This window comes from Watersipora subatra, chromosome 9, assembly GCF_963576615.1.
Source record: "Watersipora subatra chromosome 9, tzWatSuba1.1, whole genome shotgun sequence".
NCBI lineage: Eukaryota > Metazoa > Bryozoa > Gymnolaemata > Cheilostomatida > Watersiporidae > Watersipora > Watersipora subatra.
In genome coordinates, this window is record NC_088716.1 from 13976510 (window position 1) to 13997259 (window position 20750).

Consider the following 20750-nt stretch of genomic DNA (forward strand, 5'->3'; position numbering starts at 1 on the left):
GTACGATTGATTGATTCGATCGTCGAATCAAAAGCCTCAGGGCGCTCACCTCAGCTGGTTGAAGAAGGACTGCTGGGAAATTACCATAGATATTTCAATAGAAAACGCTGAACTTTTTACCGCTTATTGAAATATCTATGGTATTTTCCACCGAGGCGCGCACGCCTTATTGACTTTCCGCATCAATAAAACTGGCTTTTGAGGTGATTCAATTTCAAATATACTCCAGCACAACCTTTGATAAGGAAGCCTTCTTATACCGATGAGCAAATTACAGTAGTTTCTTTTTCACAATAAATTTCAAATTTTGTTCATCCATGGCGTCGGCTAGAAAAATCAGAAAAGTAGACAAGGAGAATCGCAGGTTTAACGAAGCATGGACAAATTTGTATTTCTTTGTGGAATCAAATGCAAAATGTCTTTGTCTGATCTGTGGTGAAACAGTCGCAGTTCTAAAAGCTGAAAATGTGAAACGGCATTACACATTAAAGCACGCTTTGACCCATAATCGTTATGAAGGAGATCAACGCAAGGAGAAAGCACTTTTACTTCAAAAGAATTTAGTCTCACAACAGAACATTTTTCGGAAAGTAGATGATGAATCGAAAAAGTACGCCAAAGTGAGTTTCGTCATTGCTGAAAAGATTGCACGCAACATGAAACCTTTTTCGGAAGGAGATTTTGTCAAAGAATGTATCACCTCGGCGATTGAAATTCTGTGCCCAGAGAAAGAGAAAGCTATAAAATGTGTTAGCTTGTCGCGTAATACAATAACCCGAAGGATTGAAGAACTGGCCAAAAATACGAAAATGCAGTTGAACGAACTTTGTAAAAACTTCGAAACTTACAGCATTGCCATCGACGAATCTACTGACATTACTGATACACCACAACTGGCGATTTTCGTGAGAGGTGTTGATTCAACTTTTAATATCACTGAAGAATTACTTGCTCTATGCCCCATGAAAGGAAATTGCACGGGTGCTGCTGTTTTCAAAGAAATCGACACTGCACTCGAAAAGGCGGGACTGACTTATGATCGTCTGGTGGGAATTGCTACCGATGGTGCACCGGCCATGATCGGCAAGGAGCAAGGCTTGCGTGGTTTCATCCAAAGAAAACTGGAATCCCTGAATGTGAGTAAAGACCAAATATTGTGGTACCATTGCATTATACATCAGGAATCACTTTGCTCCAAAATCTTTAAGTTTGATCACGTCATGGATAATGTCGTGAAAGCTGTCAACTTCATTAGGAGTCGTGCATTGAATCATCGACAGTTTCGAAATTTTCTCGATGAGATAAACGCCGAATTTTCTGGCATTCCTTACTTTACCGAGATCAGGTGGCTCAGCCGTGGACGTACTTTGAAACGCTTTTACGATATTCGAGAACATGTGGCAGCATTTCTTGAAGCAAAAGGAAATTTATGCATCAATTTTGATGACGACAAATGGATGAATGATTTTTCTTTTCTGGTGGACATTACAGACAAACTGAATGAGTTGAATGTGCGGTTACAAGGAAAAGAAAAACTCATCCATAATTTGTTTGGGGAGGTGACAGCTTTCCAAAAGAAACTGGATTTGTGGATTGCTCAAATTGCTGACAGCAATTATGCCCACTTTCCTTGCCTTCAGAAACAGTCGCACATTTCAACCATGAACCGGGAATTCTTTGTGAGTGAGTTAAAACGGATGCAGGAAGAATTTGCCAGGAGATTTAAGGATTTCCGTGCTTGTGAAGACCAGCTGAAATTTTTTTCAATGCCTTTTGACGTGGATCCTGCTGATGCCCCCGTTGAGCTTCAAATGGAATTGAATGAATTACAAAGTGATTTTGATGTCAAGAGTCAATTTTTAAATAGGAATCTGATGGACTTCTACAAATACGGTCTGCCTCACACTCAATTTCCAAATCTTACATGCTACGCAAAACGCTTTCTCGTTTTGTTCGGTTCGACATGGATGTGTGAATATCTCTTCAGTCGCATGCAATTAATAAAATCGAACAAAAGAAATTCTTTGAGTGACGCTCACCTCGAAGATGAACTCCGACTGGCCTTAACAAATATTCCGGCAGACATCGAAAAGCTTCTTGATGACTCGAAACAATTTCAAGTTTCTCACTGATATTTTCGTTCATTACCGGTTTACATCTAAAATGAAATTGTTTTATTATTGAAATACAAAGCCATTTGAACAATGTTTTTTTTAATCTTGATAAATTGTTGAATTTATTTTATAGAATTTAAGGCACTAAATCAAAATTTCTAATGATCATTTCGTATTCATGTAATATCTGGAGACTATAATCTTTTGATAGCAATAAAAGTAATAGAAATACATGTAGTATCATATGTAGGACCCCCTATGTTTAAATTGAGTTATGAATTATAATTGTATAAAGGGTAATTTCTATAAATAAAAAATACAATCAATATTTACAGTTCTGAATACTTTTCCAAACCATTTCAAATAGTTCTATTAAAGAATGTAAGACTAGAAATGTGAGTCCGGCCCACTGGCGTCATTTTTTTTTAAATCCGGCCCATGTTCGGAAAAGGTTGGGCAGCACTGATCTACACTGTAGGTTGTTGTGTTTGAGGGAGACAGCGGAGAGTCCTCTAACTGTGAGCTGTATGATGAGTCTGAAAGATCTCTGGCACTAGAAGATGATGGCCCTTCATCCTGACTGTTAGATGGACCAGACTCTTCTGACAACCAAGTAGGAGACACGAGTGTAATATTGGTATTAAAATGGACTTTCATAGCACACCTGATGCTACTTGCAGATCGTGTATTTGTATTGATTGCGTTAATCGTTTAATTAACGCGATCATTGTGCAGCTCTAGTATCTACTAATAAATACATTCACTTGTGACTGTGCTCTGATAACTTGAACGCTCTGTTAACTCAAACACTTTCACTCGGTCCCGTGAAGTTTGAGTTATCCATGTTTCACTGTATACAGATAAACATACCGTCTGGACTGTAGCTTGTTGTGTTTGAGGGAGACAGCGGAGAGTCCTCTAACTGTAAGCTGTATGATGAGTCTGAAAGAGCTCTGGTACTAGAAGATGATGGCCCTTCATCCTGACTGCTAGATGGACCAGACTCTCCTGACAACCAAGTAGAAGACATAAGTGAAATATTGGTATCACAGCTGACTATCATAGCACACCTGATGCTACTAGCAGATGATACTAATGCTAAATATTAGTATCATCTGCTAGTCACATGACTTTGAACACCATTTTACGATAGACTAGCATAAGTTGTAGTTCATCAGTAGCATTGTTGCTATAGCGATAAAACCACAAAGTTGGTTTTAATTTTAATTGCTATTAGGAATTGAAACTTAGAGATAATGAAATCCTCAGCCTCTGACTAGTACACCCATAGATATAGTAAACCCTATAGAGTTTACTATATCTATGAGTGCACCTATCATAAGGTGTCCTGGTTAAAGGTCCGGCCACACATAACGAATTATTCGTTCAATCTGACCGAATCCACGAATTTCACAGAATTCACAGATTTATTCTGCCGAATATCATAGATTCGTCTGAGCTGTGCATGCACACCGAATTCGTTAACGAAACGCGTTTAATTGGCTAATCAATTTTTTTAGCGAGCACGGTTCTAGTAGCTTTGACAAGTGGTATAGTCCAAGACACGTACGACGACCCACAATAAAAGTATGACCGCGATATGACTTGATACATACGATGCAACGGCCTATATGCGCTATTGTTGGTTCTCTCTCGTTGGTTCACCATGACAGGAACTTCTCATCGTGTATCCAGAATTTTCTTTTAGATGTTTTAGAAGCTATGAATTATTTCTTTTTCAATAATAATAATTTCTGTTTATGCAGCAAAAGCTCCGTCGCAAAAACAGTCGCTATTTCTAGCCCATATAGGCAGTTGCATCGTATGTATCAAGTCATATCGCGGTGATACTTTTATTGTGTGTCGTCGTACGTGTCTTGGACTATACCACTTGTCAAAGCTACTATAGAATCGTGCTCGCTAAAAAAATTGGTTAGCCAATTAAACGCGTTTCGTTAACGAATTCGGTGTGCATGCACAGCTCAGACGAATCTATGGTATTCGGCAGAATAAATCTGTGAATTCTGTGAAATTCGTGGATTCGGTCAGATTGAACGAATAATTCGTTATGTGTGGCCGGACCTTTAATCTGTCAATTATTATTTCAACTTGGTTGGTCATTGATAATCCAGGCCAGTCATGTGTCAATTTTCAGGCACTAGTTATTAAGAAGCAACCCTGATGGATGACTACAGTCAAAGCCTTTAAACAGAAAGTTTGCATTAGAAACTTTAGAGTGAAGTTCCCTTTCTAGAACAAAAACATGTTAAATCATTTGCCAACGCAAAACAATAAAAAAATATTATTATTTACAGACAATCTATTTATTTTTTAGTTTTGTTAAGAATTTGAGTTGTGCTTTCAAGAGACAATAAATACTGTTGTTTATTCCTAATATTGGTTCAAAAAGTTATAGAAAACCCAGAAAGATGTAATAGCTGAACCCTTGTGCATGCTGTTTCAGAAACAGAAAACAACACAGACTCTGAACACTTAGTACTAACATGGGTCAGTCTTCAGGCAAGTTGAAAATATTTCCTTAGAACAGCAGATGCTGTTCATTTTAGTGTAAAAATGAAAAATGTGTGAGTTTGCATGACAAGTACTTTAAAGTACTTCCAAACACATAAAATATAATGAATATTTCCTTGTCCTTAGATCTACTATATAAACCCATTTCCTATATCCATATCATAAGAAATTGCAACTATCTTGAGAACTGGAGCAAATGCTATGAGCTTTAGCAAGGTAAAGTGACATCTGTTAACAAGTGCATCTGATAAAGGAAAATGGTGAAAGGACTGATTTATAAATATCAACTGATCTCCTTATAGACCATCAACCAATCAGGAATAAACTAACATAATTTGTATTAAACTATACAATATTATTTTATTAAGGAATAATAAGATAATTTAGTAAAACTATAAATTGAAAGCCAGCATATTCAGTACTGACCATACTCTCTCATATAACACTTTATCTTACCAGAAGCCTTCTTACCGGATTCGCCTCTAATCCTCTCCCAAAACCATTTCAGCATGACTCCTGAATGACTACAGATAAATATAACATATCAGTACATTTAGAATCAGATTTAAAGCATCAAAAGCTAAGCATGACTCCAATATACAATTATGTATGCTTAGAGTTTGTGCCGCAAGGGAGTGTATATTTCCAGAAATTAATAATATAACTTACAGCTTCCTGAAAATACATACATTAATTTTACTTTCTGAGATAAAAGACAACTCCCAGATAGGAAATAGTATTTGAATATTTCTTATGTTTGATATACTTGTAACCATAGTAAAAGGTCAACAAGATCCATGAACTACTTAAGATAGTTCTAGAATTTACCAGAAAGAAGCTTTATAACTTTAGGTGAGTAGCATATTCAGTTGATAGTTGTTTGTTGATCAGAAAAGGCTATCAGACTAGCTAATAATAGTCATATATTGTAATTGACAGAGTCAGCGCTATGTATTGTCAATTTGACACTTGTCCAAAATATTCAGCATCCTGCCTATTTTAAACATAACATTACATGCGCTAGAGGGTTAATCATTATAATATATGTGATGGGAAAAACCTCCTACAATCAATTACCAAGTACTGCACTACATCTGTCAAACTCACCTTATAAAATGTGGGGATAACTCTTCAGTCTTTCTGTAGTCTCAATATTGCTCTATGTTCAACACGCCTACAAATGAACATACAATCATATTAATATGATAACTCTAACTTAATTTTGAATTACTAGCAATGATTACAGGATAGACAACCCTGTTCCAATCTGTAATAATTCCATCGTGAAATATGTTGTAATCCATTGACATGTTTGAGTACAAGCAGTCTCACAGGTCACAGACAAATTATTATAAAACTCACTACATAATCTACATTAGCTAGGCTAACTGAAGACATACGATTACAACTGAGGCTTTCATATTACCATGTTTATGATAAAATAAAAAAATGACTAACAAAGACATAACTGTGGACACGTATTGTTGATGAAGTTAAGTCTATCATGAGCCACTGTATACTATTACTACTCATAGTCTATCATTATTGATATAGTTCACAAGCCAGTAAATTTATTGCTACTTAGTGTTTAATTCTTTTTATAAAGCTTATTTAAATAATATTAAAAAATGGCACACCCCTTAAAACTTCTATCTTCCACTCTACTGAAATTTTTGAAAAAATCTGATTTCAATTTTAATTACTGTATTTGCTCACATGAAGCATTAGGTAAACAGCATTACAATATTAGCCATGGGGATGAGCTCACCTTTGATACTTACAATTATCCAACAAAAAAGAAGTTTTAAAGTGACAGACAAATAAAACCTCCAGATGAGTCACCAGGTTATACTAAGTAGAGCTACTTACGAGGCTGTTATTACTATTCATCAAATCAGTTTATGATGAAAAGATGATGTTTTGTTGTGTAGCTCTCTACTATAAAGAATAGGGAAAGAGCTAACTTGGCTGCAGATGAATACTACTTGCACAGACGCTAGCTGCAGGTGGAATGAGCTTAGGGCTTCCCAGGCGATCAGAACTGAAGCTGATCACGTGATGACAGTCTCAGCTAATGCTAAAAATAGCAACTAGTCGTCATGATCCAGAAATGACACCAAAGCTATGCAGGACTTGGTAGTGTAGGAATCTTCATCTTCGATGGCAAAGTTACCTCATGTCAGCTTGCTGTCTCGGTATGACCAGAAATATTTTGGAAATTGAAATAGACCATTATTATTCACATTTGAAATTTAGCTCACTCCCGATGGTCATCTATGTAAAGACAGAGAACTACATGTATAATATGACTCTCATGTTAAACTATGGTTATTACAGTATGTCTATACAGCTATGATAGTACTGAAAATTAGCAGTGTCTCGATCTGTGAGAGGTCATTGTGTGGGTATAACTTGTAGTGGATGGTGTCTATGAGCAACAGTTCATCATGTAAGTTAGAGCCTCATTTAGCAGTTCTGAGTAGACTGAAGCACTGATATTGATATTGGAATGTGTAGAAGTTATTGCTAGGATCCAATAAAATATTAAATGTATTACAAATTAATAATAACTGGAAGCGGCGAGAATAACTGCATTGTCAAGAGAATCTGTGAAGAAATGTCATAACATGTGTTTGATAATAACAAACCAACATGTACTAACTGATACATAGGAAATTAATCATTGAGTGAATTACTATGAATATTTACTATAACAGTTCAATAACCCATAAGTCTAAATGATTACGTACACATTCATATTCTAATCACACATCACTCACAATTTTAAGATAAATACAATAGTAATTGCCCTAATTTGGATAGATGATAACTAGAGCTGGCACGGGTACCTCGTCCGGTCTTGACCCTCCGGGTCAGAGGTGCCCGGGTCGGGCCACCCGGCCCTCGGGTCTTCCTATACAAAGACACAGGTAGGTTTATGGCTAAACGAGAGCGATTGTATATCGCTTTTTAAGTGCGATTGAAATAGAGTCGCGCTTAGTCCTAGCGCGGATGGACCAGGCGAAATAAAACAAGGTGAATCAAGACTATATTTTTACGTCTGCGACAATAGTCTTTGGACTATAGGTTTCGCAACGTTTTTTCGGCAAGCAATAATCCACGCGTCGCCGGTCTGGGAGTTCACGAAGAAGCCAGTCACGAAAGGGAAAGACCAAGTTATTTGTACAATATGCGAAAGCAAGTTGAGCTACAAAGAAGGGTCCACCTCAATACTATTGAAGCATTTACAACAAAGCATCCTGAGGACTTTAAAAGCGTGTCTAAGAACCTTCAATCCAGCGAATTTATTTTATTTTAGTTTCTTTCACTAATACTAGAAGTTTTAGGGAAGTGATGGATTTTTGCTTTCCACTATGCTGGGTTATCTACAATATTTCTATATTTGTAAAGTATTTCTTAACTAATTTCTTCTTGTTGATTATAATAGCAGAGTTGAAAATAAAATCTGTAATAAAAACACTCTAGCCTAAGTCATGCCATTAATCTATTACACATTGATTAGCATTGATCCACCAATGCCTAGCCATAAATTGTAGATTGCATTTACAAACCAAGCCACAAAATATATTGATTGGTGTGGTAATAGATTCTTTTATCTTAGTTTATTCATGTCACAACATTAGGCTGTAATAGAACTATCTCTTAACCGTAAATGAATAAAAAGATCGCGCTTGCTGACCCGGCCCGACTCGATCTTGGCCCTCATTGCTGACCCGGAGTCTGGTCCGACCCTGCATTCCTTGGTCTCGTTCCAGTTCTAATGATAACAGAGTAGGGTAAGGTATGTTAACAATAGTCATGTGAATGTGTAGCTGTAGCCAGAACTTATGATGAATGTTTTGATGTTTTTAGGCAACAATAACTGAGCTCTTGTATATACAGTCATACCTCTACATACGAACTTAATATGTTCTAGGAGTTAGCTTGTATGTCAAATTATTTATGTCTCAAACCACTATTTCCTATATATAATAACTAAGTACAAATTAATCCGATACAATATGAAAATCTAGCTAAAGATAATATTACGGTGGAAAACATAATTCTTGTAATTCAGCACCTATACTATCAAGTAGCATATTTACCGATTTAGTTGTTTGATAAAATGTAACATCACTATGTAGCCTACACGACCAAATGGAGTTTTTATCTTCGAGACAAATGTTGCGGATACAGCGGTCTGAGAGAGACTGGAGACTAATGCGTTCAGTAACTAAAATTTTGTGACCCTACATAATAGAAACTTTGAATTTAACTTCATTGAATTAAAGTTACTAAACGCATAATTAAAGTCAAGTTTCAATCTTTTACTAAACTTACTTTAATTTTTTGTCATGTTTTGGAACATGTTCTCATTGTATATGAGTGCATTAAGACATGTGTGCATTGGATATGAGTGCATTGGGATATGGGTGCATTGGGATATGGGTGCATTGGGATATGGGTGCATTGGGATATGGGTGCATTAGGATATGGGTGCATTGACATATGGGTGCATTAGGACATGGGTGCATTGACATATGGGTGCATTAAGACACGTGTGTATTGGATATGAGTGCATTGGGATATGGGTGCATTAGGACGTGGGTGCATTGGGATATGGGTGCATTGGGACATGTGTGCATTGGGATATGGGTGCATTGGGATATGGGTGCATTGGATATGGGTGCATTAAGACATGTGTGCATTGGATATGGGTGCATTGGGATATGGGTGCATTAGGATATGGGTGCATTGGATATGGGTGCATTAGGACATGGGTGCATTGAGATATGGGTGCATTGGGACATGGGTTCATTGGATATGGGTGCATTAAGACATGTGTGCATTGGATATGGGTGCATTGGGACATGGGTGCATTGGGATATGGGTGCATTAGGATATGGGTGTATTAGGACATGTGTGCATTGAATATGGGTGCATTGGGACATGGGTGCATTGGGATATAGGTGCATTAGGATATGGGTGCATTAGGACATGTGTGCTTTGGTATATGGGTGCATTAGGATATGGGTGCATTAGGATATGTGTGCATTAGGACATGGGTGCATTAAGACATGTGTGCATTGGGATATGGGTGCATTAGGACATGGGTGCATTAGGACATGGGTGCATAGGGATATGAGTGCATTAGGACATGGGTGCATTAGGATATGGGTGCATTAGGATATGGGTGCATTAGGACATGGTTGCATTAAGACATTTGTGCATTGGGATATGGGTGCATTAGGACATGGGTGCATTAAGACATGTGTGCATTGGGATATGGGTGCATTAGGACATGGGTGCATTGGGATATGGGTGCATTAGGACATGGGTGCATTGGGAAATGGGTGCATTAGGAAATGGGTGCATTGAGATATGTGTGCATTTGGATATGGGTACAATGGATATGAGTGCATTAAAACATGTGTGCATTCGGATATGGGTGCATTAGGACATGGGTGCATTGAGATATGGGTGCATTTGGATATGGGTGCATTAGGACAAGGGTGCATTAAGACATGTGTGCATTGGGATATGGGTGCATTAGGATATGGGTGCATTAGGATATGGGTGCATTAGGATATGGGTGCATTAGGACATGGGTACATTAAGACATGTGTGCATTGGGATATAGGTGCATTAGGATATGGGTGCATTAGGATATGGGTGCATTAGGACATGGGTGCATAAGGACATGGGTGCATTGGGATATGGGTGCATTAGGACATGGGTGCATTAAGACATGTGTGCATTGGGATATGGGTGCATTAGGACATGAATGCATTAGGACATGGGTGCATTGAGATATGGGTGTATTGAGATATGGGTGCATTAGGACATTGGTGCATTGGGATATGTGTGCATTAGGACATGGGTACATTGGATATGAGTGCATTAGGACATGTGTGCATTGGGATATGGGTGCATTGGGACATGGGTGCATTGGGATATGGGTGCATTTGGACATAGGTGCATTGGGATATGGGTGCATTAGGACATGGGTGCATTGGTATATGGGTGCATTCGGACATGGGTGCATTGGGATATGGGTGCATTGGGACATAGGTGCATTGGGATATGAGTTCATTAGAACATGGGTGCATTGGAACATGGGTGCATTGGGACATGGGTGCATTAGGACATGGGTGCATTAGGACATGTGTGCATTGGGATATGGGTGCATTCAGACATGTGTGCATTGGGATATGGGTGCATTGGGACATGGGTGCATTCGGACATGGGTGCATTAGGATATGAGTGCATTGGGAGCTAGATCCATTAAGTTATTGAAGCTCAAAATGATAGTCATGACAGAAAACTACATCTCTGTGTAACAATTTTTTTTCTTGATTCAAGGAGGTATTTTTAAATTCTTGGGAACTTTAAACACTGCTTTTAGCAGTAAAAGTAAACTTGCATCATTCAATTAATATTACAATTATTTTGCATGAACTTATATTATAATTAAACAACATTTTATTCAAATACACTACAAAGTCTTAATAAGCAAAGTATATTTATAAATGTGTGTTAGTACGAATGATAGTTGCTTTTGTTTGTATAGTCCCAATCAACCCAGATACATGTCCCACTGTTCCGAAGGTCTGGTGGAGCACTGGGGAAAAATATTTGGACAAAGAATTTTATTGAAGATGTGGTTGCGTCAAATTTGAGTTGATCTGAAAAGAAAGCATTTTTTTCTCTATCAGTTGATATGTTGTTTGTTGTGTTAGGCGATCTCATTACCAAGATATTTGAAGATTAAAATCAAAAAAATCTGATCGCCGTGAAAACGCTCAGGCCACAAAAACGTGCCCAGACTTGCCCAAAATGATGTCACGCGTTATACAACCTGTCTCTATCTCTCGCATTCACATTGGCTATTTGCGATAAAAGTCTAGTCTTACGCGGCTCTATTGGCATATATCTTATTTTGCATTTGCTCATGTTGGCTAGAATAAAATTTTTAATCCTGCTACAGATGCATTATAATGAATGTTTCAAAGGCCTCAAATAACGAAAACTGAAAATTTGTTCTCACTTTTTCCAAATGTTGTGTAAACATTTGGGTACCAACTACCAATTCTACCGGTCTACGGTAATTCTGTCAAGCTAACTATGTTGAACGAGGTCTTTGTATCAGCACAGTTCCGCAGGTACCCATACTAACGATATACAGCCTCCCATAAGTCCCGCCCACATTATGTCCGTCGCCTATCCTTGGGGCGGGGCTGTATATCATTGCCTACACCGTCTACGTACTAGTTTCTTACTAGTAGTATTCTTACCGATTACTACCGAAGTGAAATAAGCATGCTGCGTCTTTAAAAAGAATATAGATAGGGATACAGTTTTAAGGATGAGAAGTCTGCTGCAAACTGGATTTGAACTCATATTCTCCAGTTCAGCGGACATCCATATACCATATCCAATTCACTACAATATTCTGCAAATCATGTTTTGCATTATCTTCAACAATATTATTTTATTACCGTATATAATTTTTACAAGCAAAAATATTTTCATCTCGGCATAAAGCTTTTATTAAAAATATTCATCAAGTCGTGGCCACTCACATAGTTTTAGCTGATACAATAAGACAAATTCATCTACTGCAACAAACTCAAACAAAACATCATGGTTTATGCAGCACACATTCAAGTCTCTCTTTCCCCTTTATGGCAGTTTCCACACTGACAAAGCTTCTTCGGCTGGTGGGACGACAAACATTCTGTAATCAGTAAAACAAATGCAATAAATCAATGTCATTCATAGATATGTCATTCTAAAGCGTATCTATTGACAGCTTCCAAATTTGGAGTTAAATAGATTGCGAGTGTAATTTTAAAAACGAATAAACGTTTAACAAAGGCACAAGTACGCCAAGCCAACGATTCGAAGTTTTGGTTCTGGAAATTAAAGATTTGCATTGATCAATCGATTTTCTTCACTTTCTACAAGTGAAAAGTGAACATCTAATGTCAAATCATAAATCTAATTTACTAGATAAAGATGCCACAGAAAATTTGAAGCGAATGTAGCTAGGTGAACCGATGAAAAAATATAAAACGATGATTAGTGATAGCAAAAAGTTACAATTTTATTAATTAGTACATGTATTAATGAGTACTAAAATATTACCTTTAGTATATTCATCAATCTAAGCCATTGTATTGCTAGATGCTATGGGTTAAAGAGAAGCTGTCAAGAACTCACTGTACAAATTACATAGGAAATTACATTTTAGCCTCAAACAGGGAAATATAATCTGAATGTAAACTCAACAGGAAACTCTATAGGAGACTCAAAGTAAAAGATAAATTTACCTCCATTCTCCGAGCTTCCTCCGTAGAACTTTAACTACCTGATGCCAAGAAAACTCGGAGTCACCTTCGCAGTAACTTTTCAGCAATTTTACAATAACATTATTACATGTATGTTGTTCGCCAATAAAATGTGTCAATCGAGTAATTCATTAAAGTAACAATGTTAATTAATTTAGTAAATATCGATGTCCACATGATTTAATAATAGAGTAAAGTCCCTAAATTTGAGATCACAGACAACACGTTTTAGGAGTGATAACATTTATTACGGCCTATATAAAAAGTTCGCTTTGATGATTGGCTAAGGGAGCGACCTCATATTTATCGCTCGTGGTTTCTTTTCAGATATATTGCTTGTGACGTCACGAAAGAAGCACCCATTGGAACGTGAGCTTTTTAAAAGAGGGCCTCATTCAAATGCATATATCTCTGGACAGGGTTGGTCTACAAAGACAAAAATGGCATCAAATTGTAGCTGATGTTTTAGCCTTTTATGGGTTTTAATTTTATTATATCGAATTTTTTGACGCAACCACATCTTTGAAAGTACTTTGTTGCCCAAGATATTTTGTAAAAAGGTGTGCGACATATGCTACAATTTTATGTCTATCTAATGCAAATGTTTTTAAATCGCTTGATAAATGTGCTAGGTCAAACTAACAAATTAAGCCTTGATAAAAATCGTGCTAGGTCAAAATAACTAATGATGTAACAGGAAGATAGAGAGCAAGTAATCATTCAAGCGAGAAGGAATGTGTCAGTTTTGGCAGGCCACTGTATTGTGTGTAGCCTGAATCTGGTTCTTTATATAGATGATCAGTTTTGAAGGTCCTAGATTAGACACCAGCTTTCAGTGTTCAAGCAACACAACTGTTATAATAGTCATTCTCCTACTGAGTCAGATAGATATTATTCAAACTATTCAAGAGGGTTGAATAAAGGAAAACAAATGAGCTATGATTTTCAGGAAAATAAATGTAGTTTTTACAAGGAAATTTAACCAGCCATTTCATCACGAGACATTTGTTTGTTGCCTCACAGACCTAAGGCTACAAAGACTTTGTTCCAATTATTCCATAGTTACACAGTTTATTACCACATAAGTTATATTAAATTGCTACTAAATTGAGATGGTAAATCATGACCGACATCTTTCCACGTCGATCTACATATATCAGGTGATTATTATTTCTAATGAATATTCCAGAAATACTTGATGCTTGAAATATTATAAGGAGCTAATATTTATAGATTTATTTATTTTATTATTTGGATGCTGCTGCTAAAGTCAGCGCTCTGAAACAGCTATTTTTAATCTATTTCCTCTTCATCTACTTTGTCACTTATTCACTATATTTAGAGATGACAAGAGTAGACTTTCTATTCCCAACTGGAGTATAATAACTCACTAAACTCTTCCTGAAACTGGAGAGAATTTTAATCACAGGGTTGACACAGGGCAAAGCCAGGCATAGTGTCACACATGGGCAATTTTTTTCTACTTTTTATGATCATAGTTTTCTGTCAATTAGTGAGTAAACATGCTCAGACATACAAAAACATGAAATATTTTATAATTAAATTTTCTCTCATGATGATATGCAAGTAGATTTTCCTGGTACAGTGCGTGATGAGCGGGGAAAACAGGTCACCTAAGATCAAATAAGTAGTGTTTTAATAATCAATACAAGAGTAGATTTTTCAACTCAAGTGTTTTTTCCTAACAAATGCAATTTCTCCTCACCATTCAGGTGAGCAAAGATTAGTTTGTCACGAGCATCACGATTTCAGTGCATTTAGTTGCAGCCTATTCTTCCTTAACTATCTAATATAAAAAAAATCTATCTATATTTTTTGGGGCTGCTATGCCTCAGCAAAACTTGCCAATTTGCTAAAAAAATGACAAGTTTCAGTTTTATAGGCACATGGAAGTATTCACGATGTCTGCCTTTGTTTGAAATTTCATTTTGATACCCTGCGTGTTATAGAAACGCTGGATATGCCAAGTCAAAAAAGCCGTTTCCTTTGACAGAAATAAAAAGTTGAAATTATTTTACGATGTTTTGTGACTCAGAACACGGAGTTTGTCAAGAGTACCCTACTGATACACACACTTGGCAAAATTATGAAATATAGTTATATAATGAAAACATACTTTCATATTTAAAACTGAGTAAAAAACTATAAAGCTCCAACAATTGCAAAGCAGGCTATAAGATCATTGTATGTTAATAGCAGGCGATAGATATCAACCGGTAGAGACATATATCAAGACAAGGTGGAGGTAAGTTAGTAAATTCCTTGCACCCAGAATAACTGTTACACCGCCTGAAGGAGAGTGCAAACTATGGGCGACATTCGATTTAGCACTGAAAAGGTTGAATTTTTCTTCTCAAAATTCTGATAGATATCAACCGGTAAAGACATGTATCAGCTTCTAGGGGGCGACATTTTATTCACGGTTGAAAGGGTTAAACTTTTTTTCTCAAAAATCTGACGACGCATTTGAAAAATACAATGCCACCCTTTATTTGAGGGTCACCTCTTGAAATAAAGAGCCACCTCTTGAAATAAGTGAAATATTAAAATAGGCATTGACACAGGTACTAAAATAGACATTGACACAGGTATTAAAATAGACACTGACACAGGTATTCAAATTGACATTGACACAAGTATTAAAATAGACATTGACACAGGTATTAAAATGACACTGACACAGGTATTAAAATAGACATTGACACAGGTATTAAAATAGACATTGACACAGGTATTAAAATAGACATAGACACAGGTATTAAAATAGACATTGACACAGGTATTAAAATAGGCATTGACACAGGTATTAAAATAGACATTGATACAGGTATTAAAATAGACATTGTCACAGGTATTAAAATAGGCATTGACACAGGTATTAAAATAGACATTGATACAGGTATTAAAATAGACATTGACACAGGTATTAAAATAGACATTGACACAGGTATTAAAATAGACATTGATACAGGTATTAAAATAGACATTGACACAGGTATTAAAATAGACATTGACACAGGTATTAAAATAGGCATTGATACAGGTATTAAAATAGACACTGACACAGGTATTAAAATAGACATTGACACAGGTATTAAAATAGGCATTGACACAGGTATTAAAATAGACACTGACACAGGTATTAAAATAGACATTGACACAGGTATTAAAATAGACACTGACACAGGTATTAAAATAGACATTGACACAGGTATTAAAATAGACACTGACACAGGTATTAAAATAGACATTGACACAAGTATTAAAATAGACAATGACACAGGTATTAAAATAGACATTGACACAGGTATTAAAATAGACATTGACACAGGTATTAAAATAGACATTGACACAGGTATTAAAATAGACATTGACACAGGTATTAAAATAGGCATTGACACAGGTATTAAAATAGACACTGACACATGTATTAAAATAGGCATTGACACAGGTATCAAAATAGACATTGATACAGGTATTAAAATAGACATTGTCACAGGTATTAAAATAGGCATTGACACAGGTATTAAAATAGACATTGATACAGGTATTAAAATAGACATTGACACAGGTATTAAAATAGGCATTGACACAGGTATTAAAATAGACATTGACACAAGTATTAAAATAGACAATGACACAGGTATTAAAATAGACATTGACACAGGTATTAAAATAGACATTGACACAGGTATTAAAATAGACATTGACACAGGTATTAAAATATACATTGACACAGGTATTAAAATAGGCATTGACACAGGTATTAAAATAGACACTGACACATGTATTAAAATAGGCATTGACACAGGTATTAAAATAGACATTGATACAGGTATTAAAATAGACATTGTCACAGGTATTAAAATAGGCATTGACACAGGTATTAAAATAGACATTGATACAGGTATTAAAATAGACATTGACACAGGTATTAAAATAGACATTGACACAGGTATTAAAATAGGCATTGATACAGGTATTAAAATAGACACTGACACAGGTATTAAAATAGACATTGACACAGGTATTAAAATAGACACTGACACAGGTATTAAAATAGACATAGACAGAGGTATTAAAATAGACATTGACACAGGTATTAAAATAGACATTGACACAGGTATTAAAATAGACATTGACACAGGTATTAAAATAGACATTGACACAGGTATTAGAATGTCAGGCTACCAAGTCGAATGCCATGAGTTCAATATCTGTATTATGTAATTTACTTCCCAACTTCTAACTGTGGTTTAGGACTGACATACACGGTTCTTCTTATAGTAAATATACACCACTACACATTTGATGATCTCACAGCACATTGGCTGAAAATCACTGTATTAAACACTGGCACCTGAGCGGACCTACACACCTGAGCAGAAAGCCACAACTGACGCAGGAGACACCGTTTAGCTACGCCTGCTGTAAGATGATACTAAATTGTTGATAATGTAACGATATTTTGTCTTGCAACTTTAAACAAAATCTGACATGCTTCTAGAATATTCCAAACAAATATCAGCAGTAAGACCTTCTTTCCATCATTACAATTACAGCATGATTGCGCTAATCTAAACTAGGTTGGCAATGAATCGACGCTCGTAACTCCTATTCTATTGGACATAAAAAACCAGTTTTGGCTGCAAACTGTAGCAAACATATAGATGAGTGCAATGAGCTTTTATGCAACATTGTTAAATATAGTTATATAATGACAATATGCCTTCATATTTAAAACTAAGTAAAAAACTTTAAAGCTCCAACAAATTGCAAAGCAGGATATAAGATCATCCTAGGCTAATAGCAGGCGATAGATATCAACTGGTAGAGACATGTATCAAGACAAGGTGGAGGTAAGTTAGTAAATTCCTTGCACTCAAAAGAATTACTGTTACACCGCCTGAAGGAGAGTGCAAACTATGGGCGACATTCGATTTAGCATTGAAAAGGTTAAATTCTTCTTCTCAAAATTCTGATGAAGTGTTTGAAAAAGACAATGCCACCCTTTATTTGAGTGTCACCTCTTGTAGTAAAGCTCCACTCTAAGGGAAGGGTTGAAAAATAGAAAACCATGGTATTAAAATAGGCAGTGGTACAGGTATTAAACGCTGGACTACCAAGTTGAATGGCAAGTGTTCAATACCTGTATTTGGCAAATTTTTCCCAACTTTCAACCTTGGCTTGAGACTGACGTACACGGCTCTTCTTATAATAAAGATACGCCACGGCACACCCGAATATCTCACAGTACATTGACTGAAAATTCCTGTTTTAAATACTGGCACGCACAAACCTGAGCAGAAAGCCGATGTGGCTCGGGAGTCACGGGTTAGCTAACCCTGCTGTAAGATGATACTAACTTGTTTATACTGTAAAGACATTTTGTCTTGCAACTTTAAACAAAATCTGACATGCTTATAGAATATTTCTAACAAATATCTGCAAAACCTTCTTTACATCATTACAATAATAGCTGCCATATCTATCTGCCATTCTATATTGACAATAACCACCCACCATCTAGCGCGTCTGTTTAGTTTCTGTGTTTTATATCCTACATGAAATACCTGTTTCAACTTGGAGTCTGTTATTGTATCTAGTCACGTACACAAGTCAAACTAATTTTAGTTCTGAACACGTTGAGCTATTTCATAGCCTTGGTAACAGATGTCATCAACTATTATTGTCTGATTGTTATACTGACTACTGACAGCATATTTCCTGTTAGTCCCTCACAATGTCTAGCAAGTCAAGTCAACAAATCCGATAAGTAAAACTGCACCTGAACCAATCAAATATTACCATCATGGTTAAAGCTTAACTGGCAGCAAACAGCTGTGAATATTTATGGTTCAGTAATGACCTTTTGCTTATCAATATGTAATACTTTGGGATATGATTTTATAATATAGATTAGCAGTCTCTTAGTTGCAAGAATAGACACCTGGGCAAGCCTTGACCGGCGATAAGCAATCTTCACACTCACGTATTCTTAGAGATTTTACATTTATTATTCTTAGATTTGCTTGGTTGGCATTTAATTGTTACAGTGGCACATTTCCTGGTTAAAAGTAATTTTTGCCATGGTTTTAGACTGCATTTTGGCACTAGTACAGTCGTTAAAACTTACATTTATCCACTGATTGCTTGCACGGATGGAAATGAGTATACAGTCAACACTTTCAGAGATAGCAGCAATCTATCCCATTGTGTCATTGACATCATATTCACTGAGTGATGATAAGACAACTCTCATACTTCAAATACACGCGCGTGGAGCCAGTACAGTCACTAGTTAGAGGTTGTCAGGTGCAAGATGGCAACTCAGTCAATCAAAATGTTGCATACAAATCAAGCCAATTCTGGTTTGTTGTAACGGACACTGCTCTTAACTCTTGCGCTACCGTAAGCTGATGTACAGGCTTTCGCGATAGTACAGACCGTAAAATGATGTTTCGGCTTATCAATAAGGTTTCACTTTTCGTTCCATTACAAAGCCCACACATTCGCTAGACCAACCAAATTTTGTCTCTGACGAAACAACCTTGTTGCAAATCATGTGAAACCAATGTTTTTGCTAAGCAATTCCACTTCTAATTATTTTTCAAAGTGGGAAAACCCGATAGCAATTGTCATGGCAACAAGAAATTCACCGTGGTCTTCTGACGCAAAGCTTCAAAAACTTTCCAAGAGTGGGACTCACTAACCAACTTCACACTTTAGGCTTATCTTGTAGATAATTTTATTATGAATAAGATGCATTCTACAAATAAAACAATATCTGCCTTGACTTTCGAGATATTGCATAAATACCAGCAGTGTATCGATTTTTTTAAAATTTATTGGAATTAATTTGGTCAGAATAGCGACTGTAGCGCAGTGGTGAAACAGTCAACTGCAAGAAATTACGAGCAAGTAGTATTAGGAGCAATTACTGCAAGTAGTATAAGATGGAGTTGTTTGAACAAACCAGTAAAAATGGGAAGTGTTTAGGAATTTTGTGAAAAAGGAAATGGTCAACAGCAGATAAAATCTCATACCTTTGTTTAGTCCTCAGGCTTTCACATCCACTTTGTTGTTCTACTTTTAATATTGTTAAACCTGTAGATTGTGTTCAACCACATCCACCTTCCTTTAATGTAGGATGAGAAAACTCTAAAATACAATGAATAGGCTAAAAGAGCTATGAATGTATAACAGAGTACAGTACAGTACAGTTAAGGTTAAACTAGTTCTTGTGGTACAAAACCATAGGAAATGCTGTATGAAATATTTAATTACACACAGCAGTAATTAAATAAACTATTGATGATTTGCAGTTACTTTATTCCTTGCAAAGTTATCCTCTAAATTTATATAATTAACTTATTTCATAACCGCTCTGTGTGTTTTTTTTTACACGCATAAAGTGATCGATGATTACTACTTTTACTTTCTTGGATCTCAAGTCGATCTAAACTAAAAGAGATCACTCTACTTTTCAACAATGCCTAAAGATATGTTAATACTTTAACAAACTCATTCTCAATATGACAAGATTGAGAAACTGGGCAGAAGTTTAGTGGCCAAACTCCACAATAACAGGAGACTAGTGAGTGACAATTTCTCATCCCAACAATTATTTCAGAGCAAAAGATAGCCAATATGGATGTACAGCGCAGTACTCAAATTATATCATGGCATATCTTATGATTGTATAACACAGTGTTCTTAGTATATCATATGG

General features: G+C 36.2%; 3 protein-coding genes across 3 annotated transcripts; 2 read left to right on the forward strand and 1 right to left on the reverse strand.

Moving 5' to 3' along the window:
• The first annotated feature begins 317 nt into the window (after positions 1-317).
• LOC137404806 (general transcription factor II-I repeat domain-containing protein 2-like) lies at positions 318-2132 on the forward strand. Its single transcript, XM_068091037.1, has one exon. It carries the CDS (start codon positions 318-320, stop codon positions 2130-2132), a length of 1815 nt encoding a protein of 604 aa, XP_067947138.1.
• A 369-nt stretch (positions 2133-2501) lies between these two features.
• LOC137404807 (uncharacterized) lies at positions 2502-10708 on the reverse strand. Its single transcript, XM_068091038.1, has 6 exons — positions 10532-10708; positions 8347-8424; positions 7496-7560; positions 5103-5170; positions 2985-3122; positions 2502-2716 (listed from the first exon to the last, which is right to left on the reverse strand). The coding sequence occupies exons 1-6, from the start codon at positions 10706-10708 to the stop codon at positions 2502-2504; spliced, it is 741 nt and encodes a 246-aa protein (XP_067947139.1).
• Positions 10709-10794: 86 nt separating this feature from the next.
• On the forward strand, positions 10795-17248 carry LOC137404809 (titin homolog). Its single transcript, XM_068091039.1, has 3 exons — positions 10795-10894; positions 15702-15893; positions 15990-17248. The coding sequence occupies exons 1-3, from the start codon at positions 10795-10797 to the stop codon at positions 17246-17248; spliced, it is 1551 nt and encodes a 516-aa protein (XP_067947140.1).
• Positions 17249-20750: the final 3502 nt, after the last annotated feature.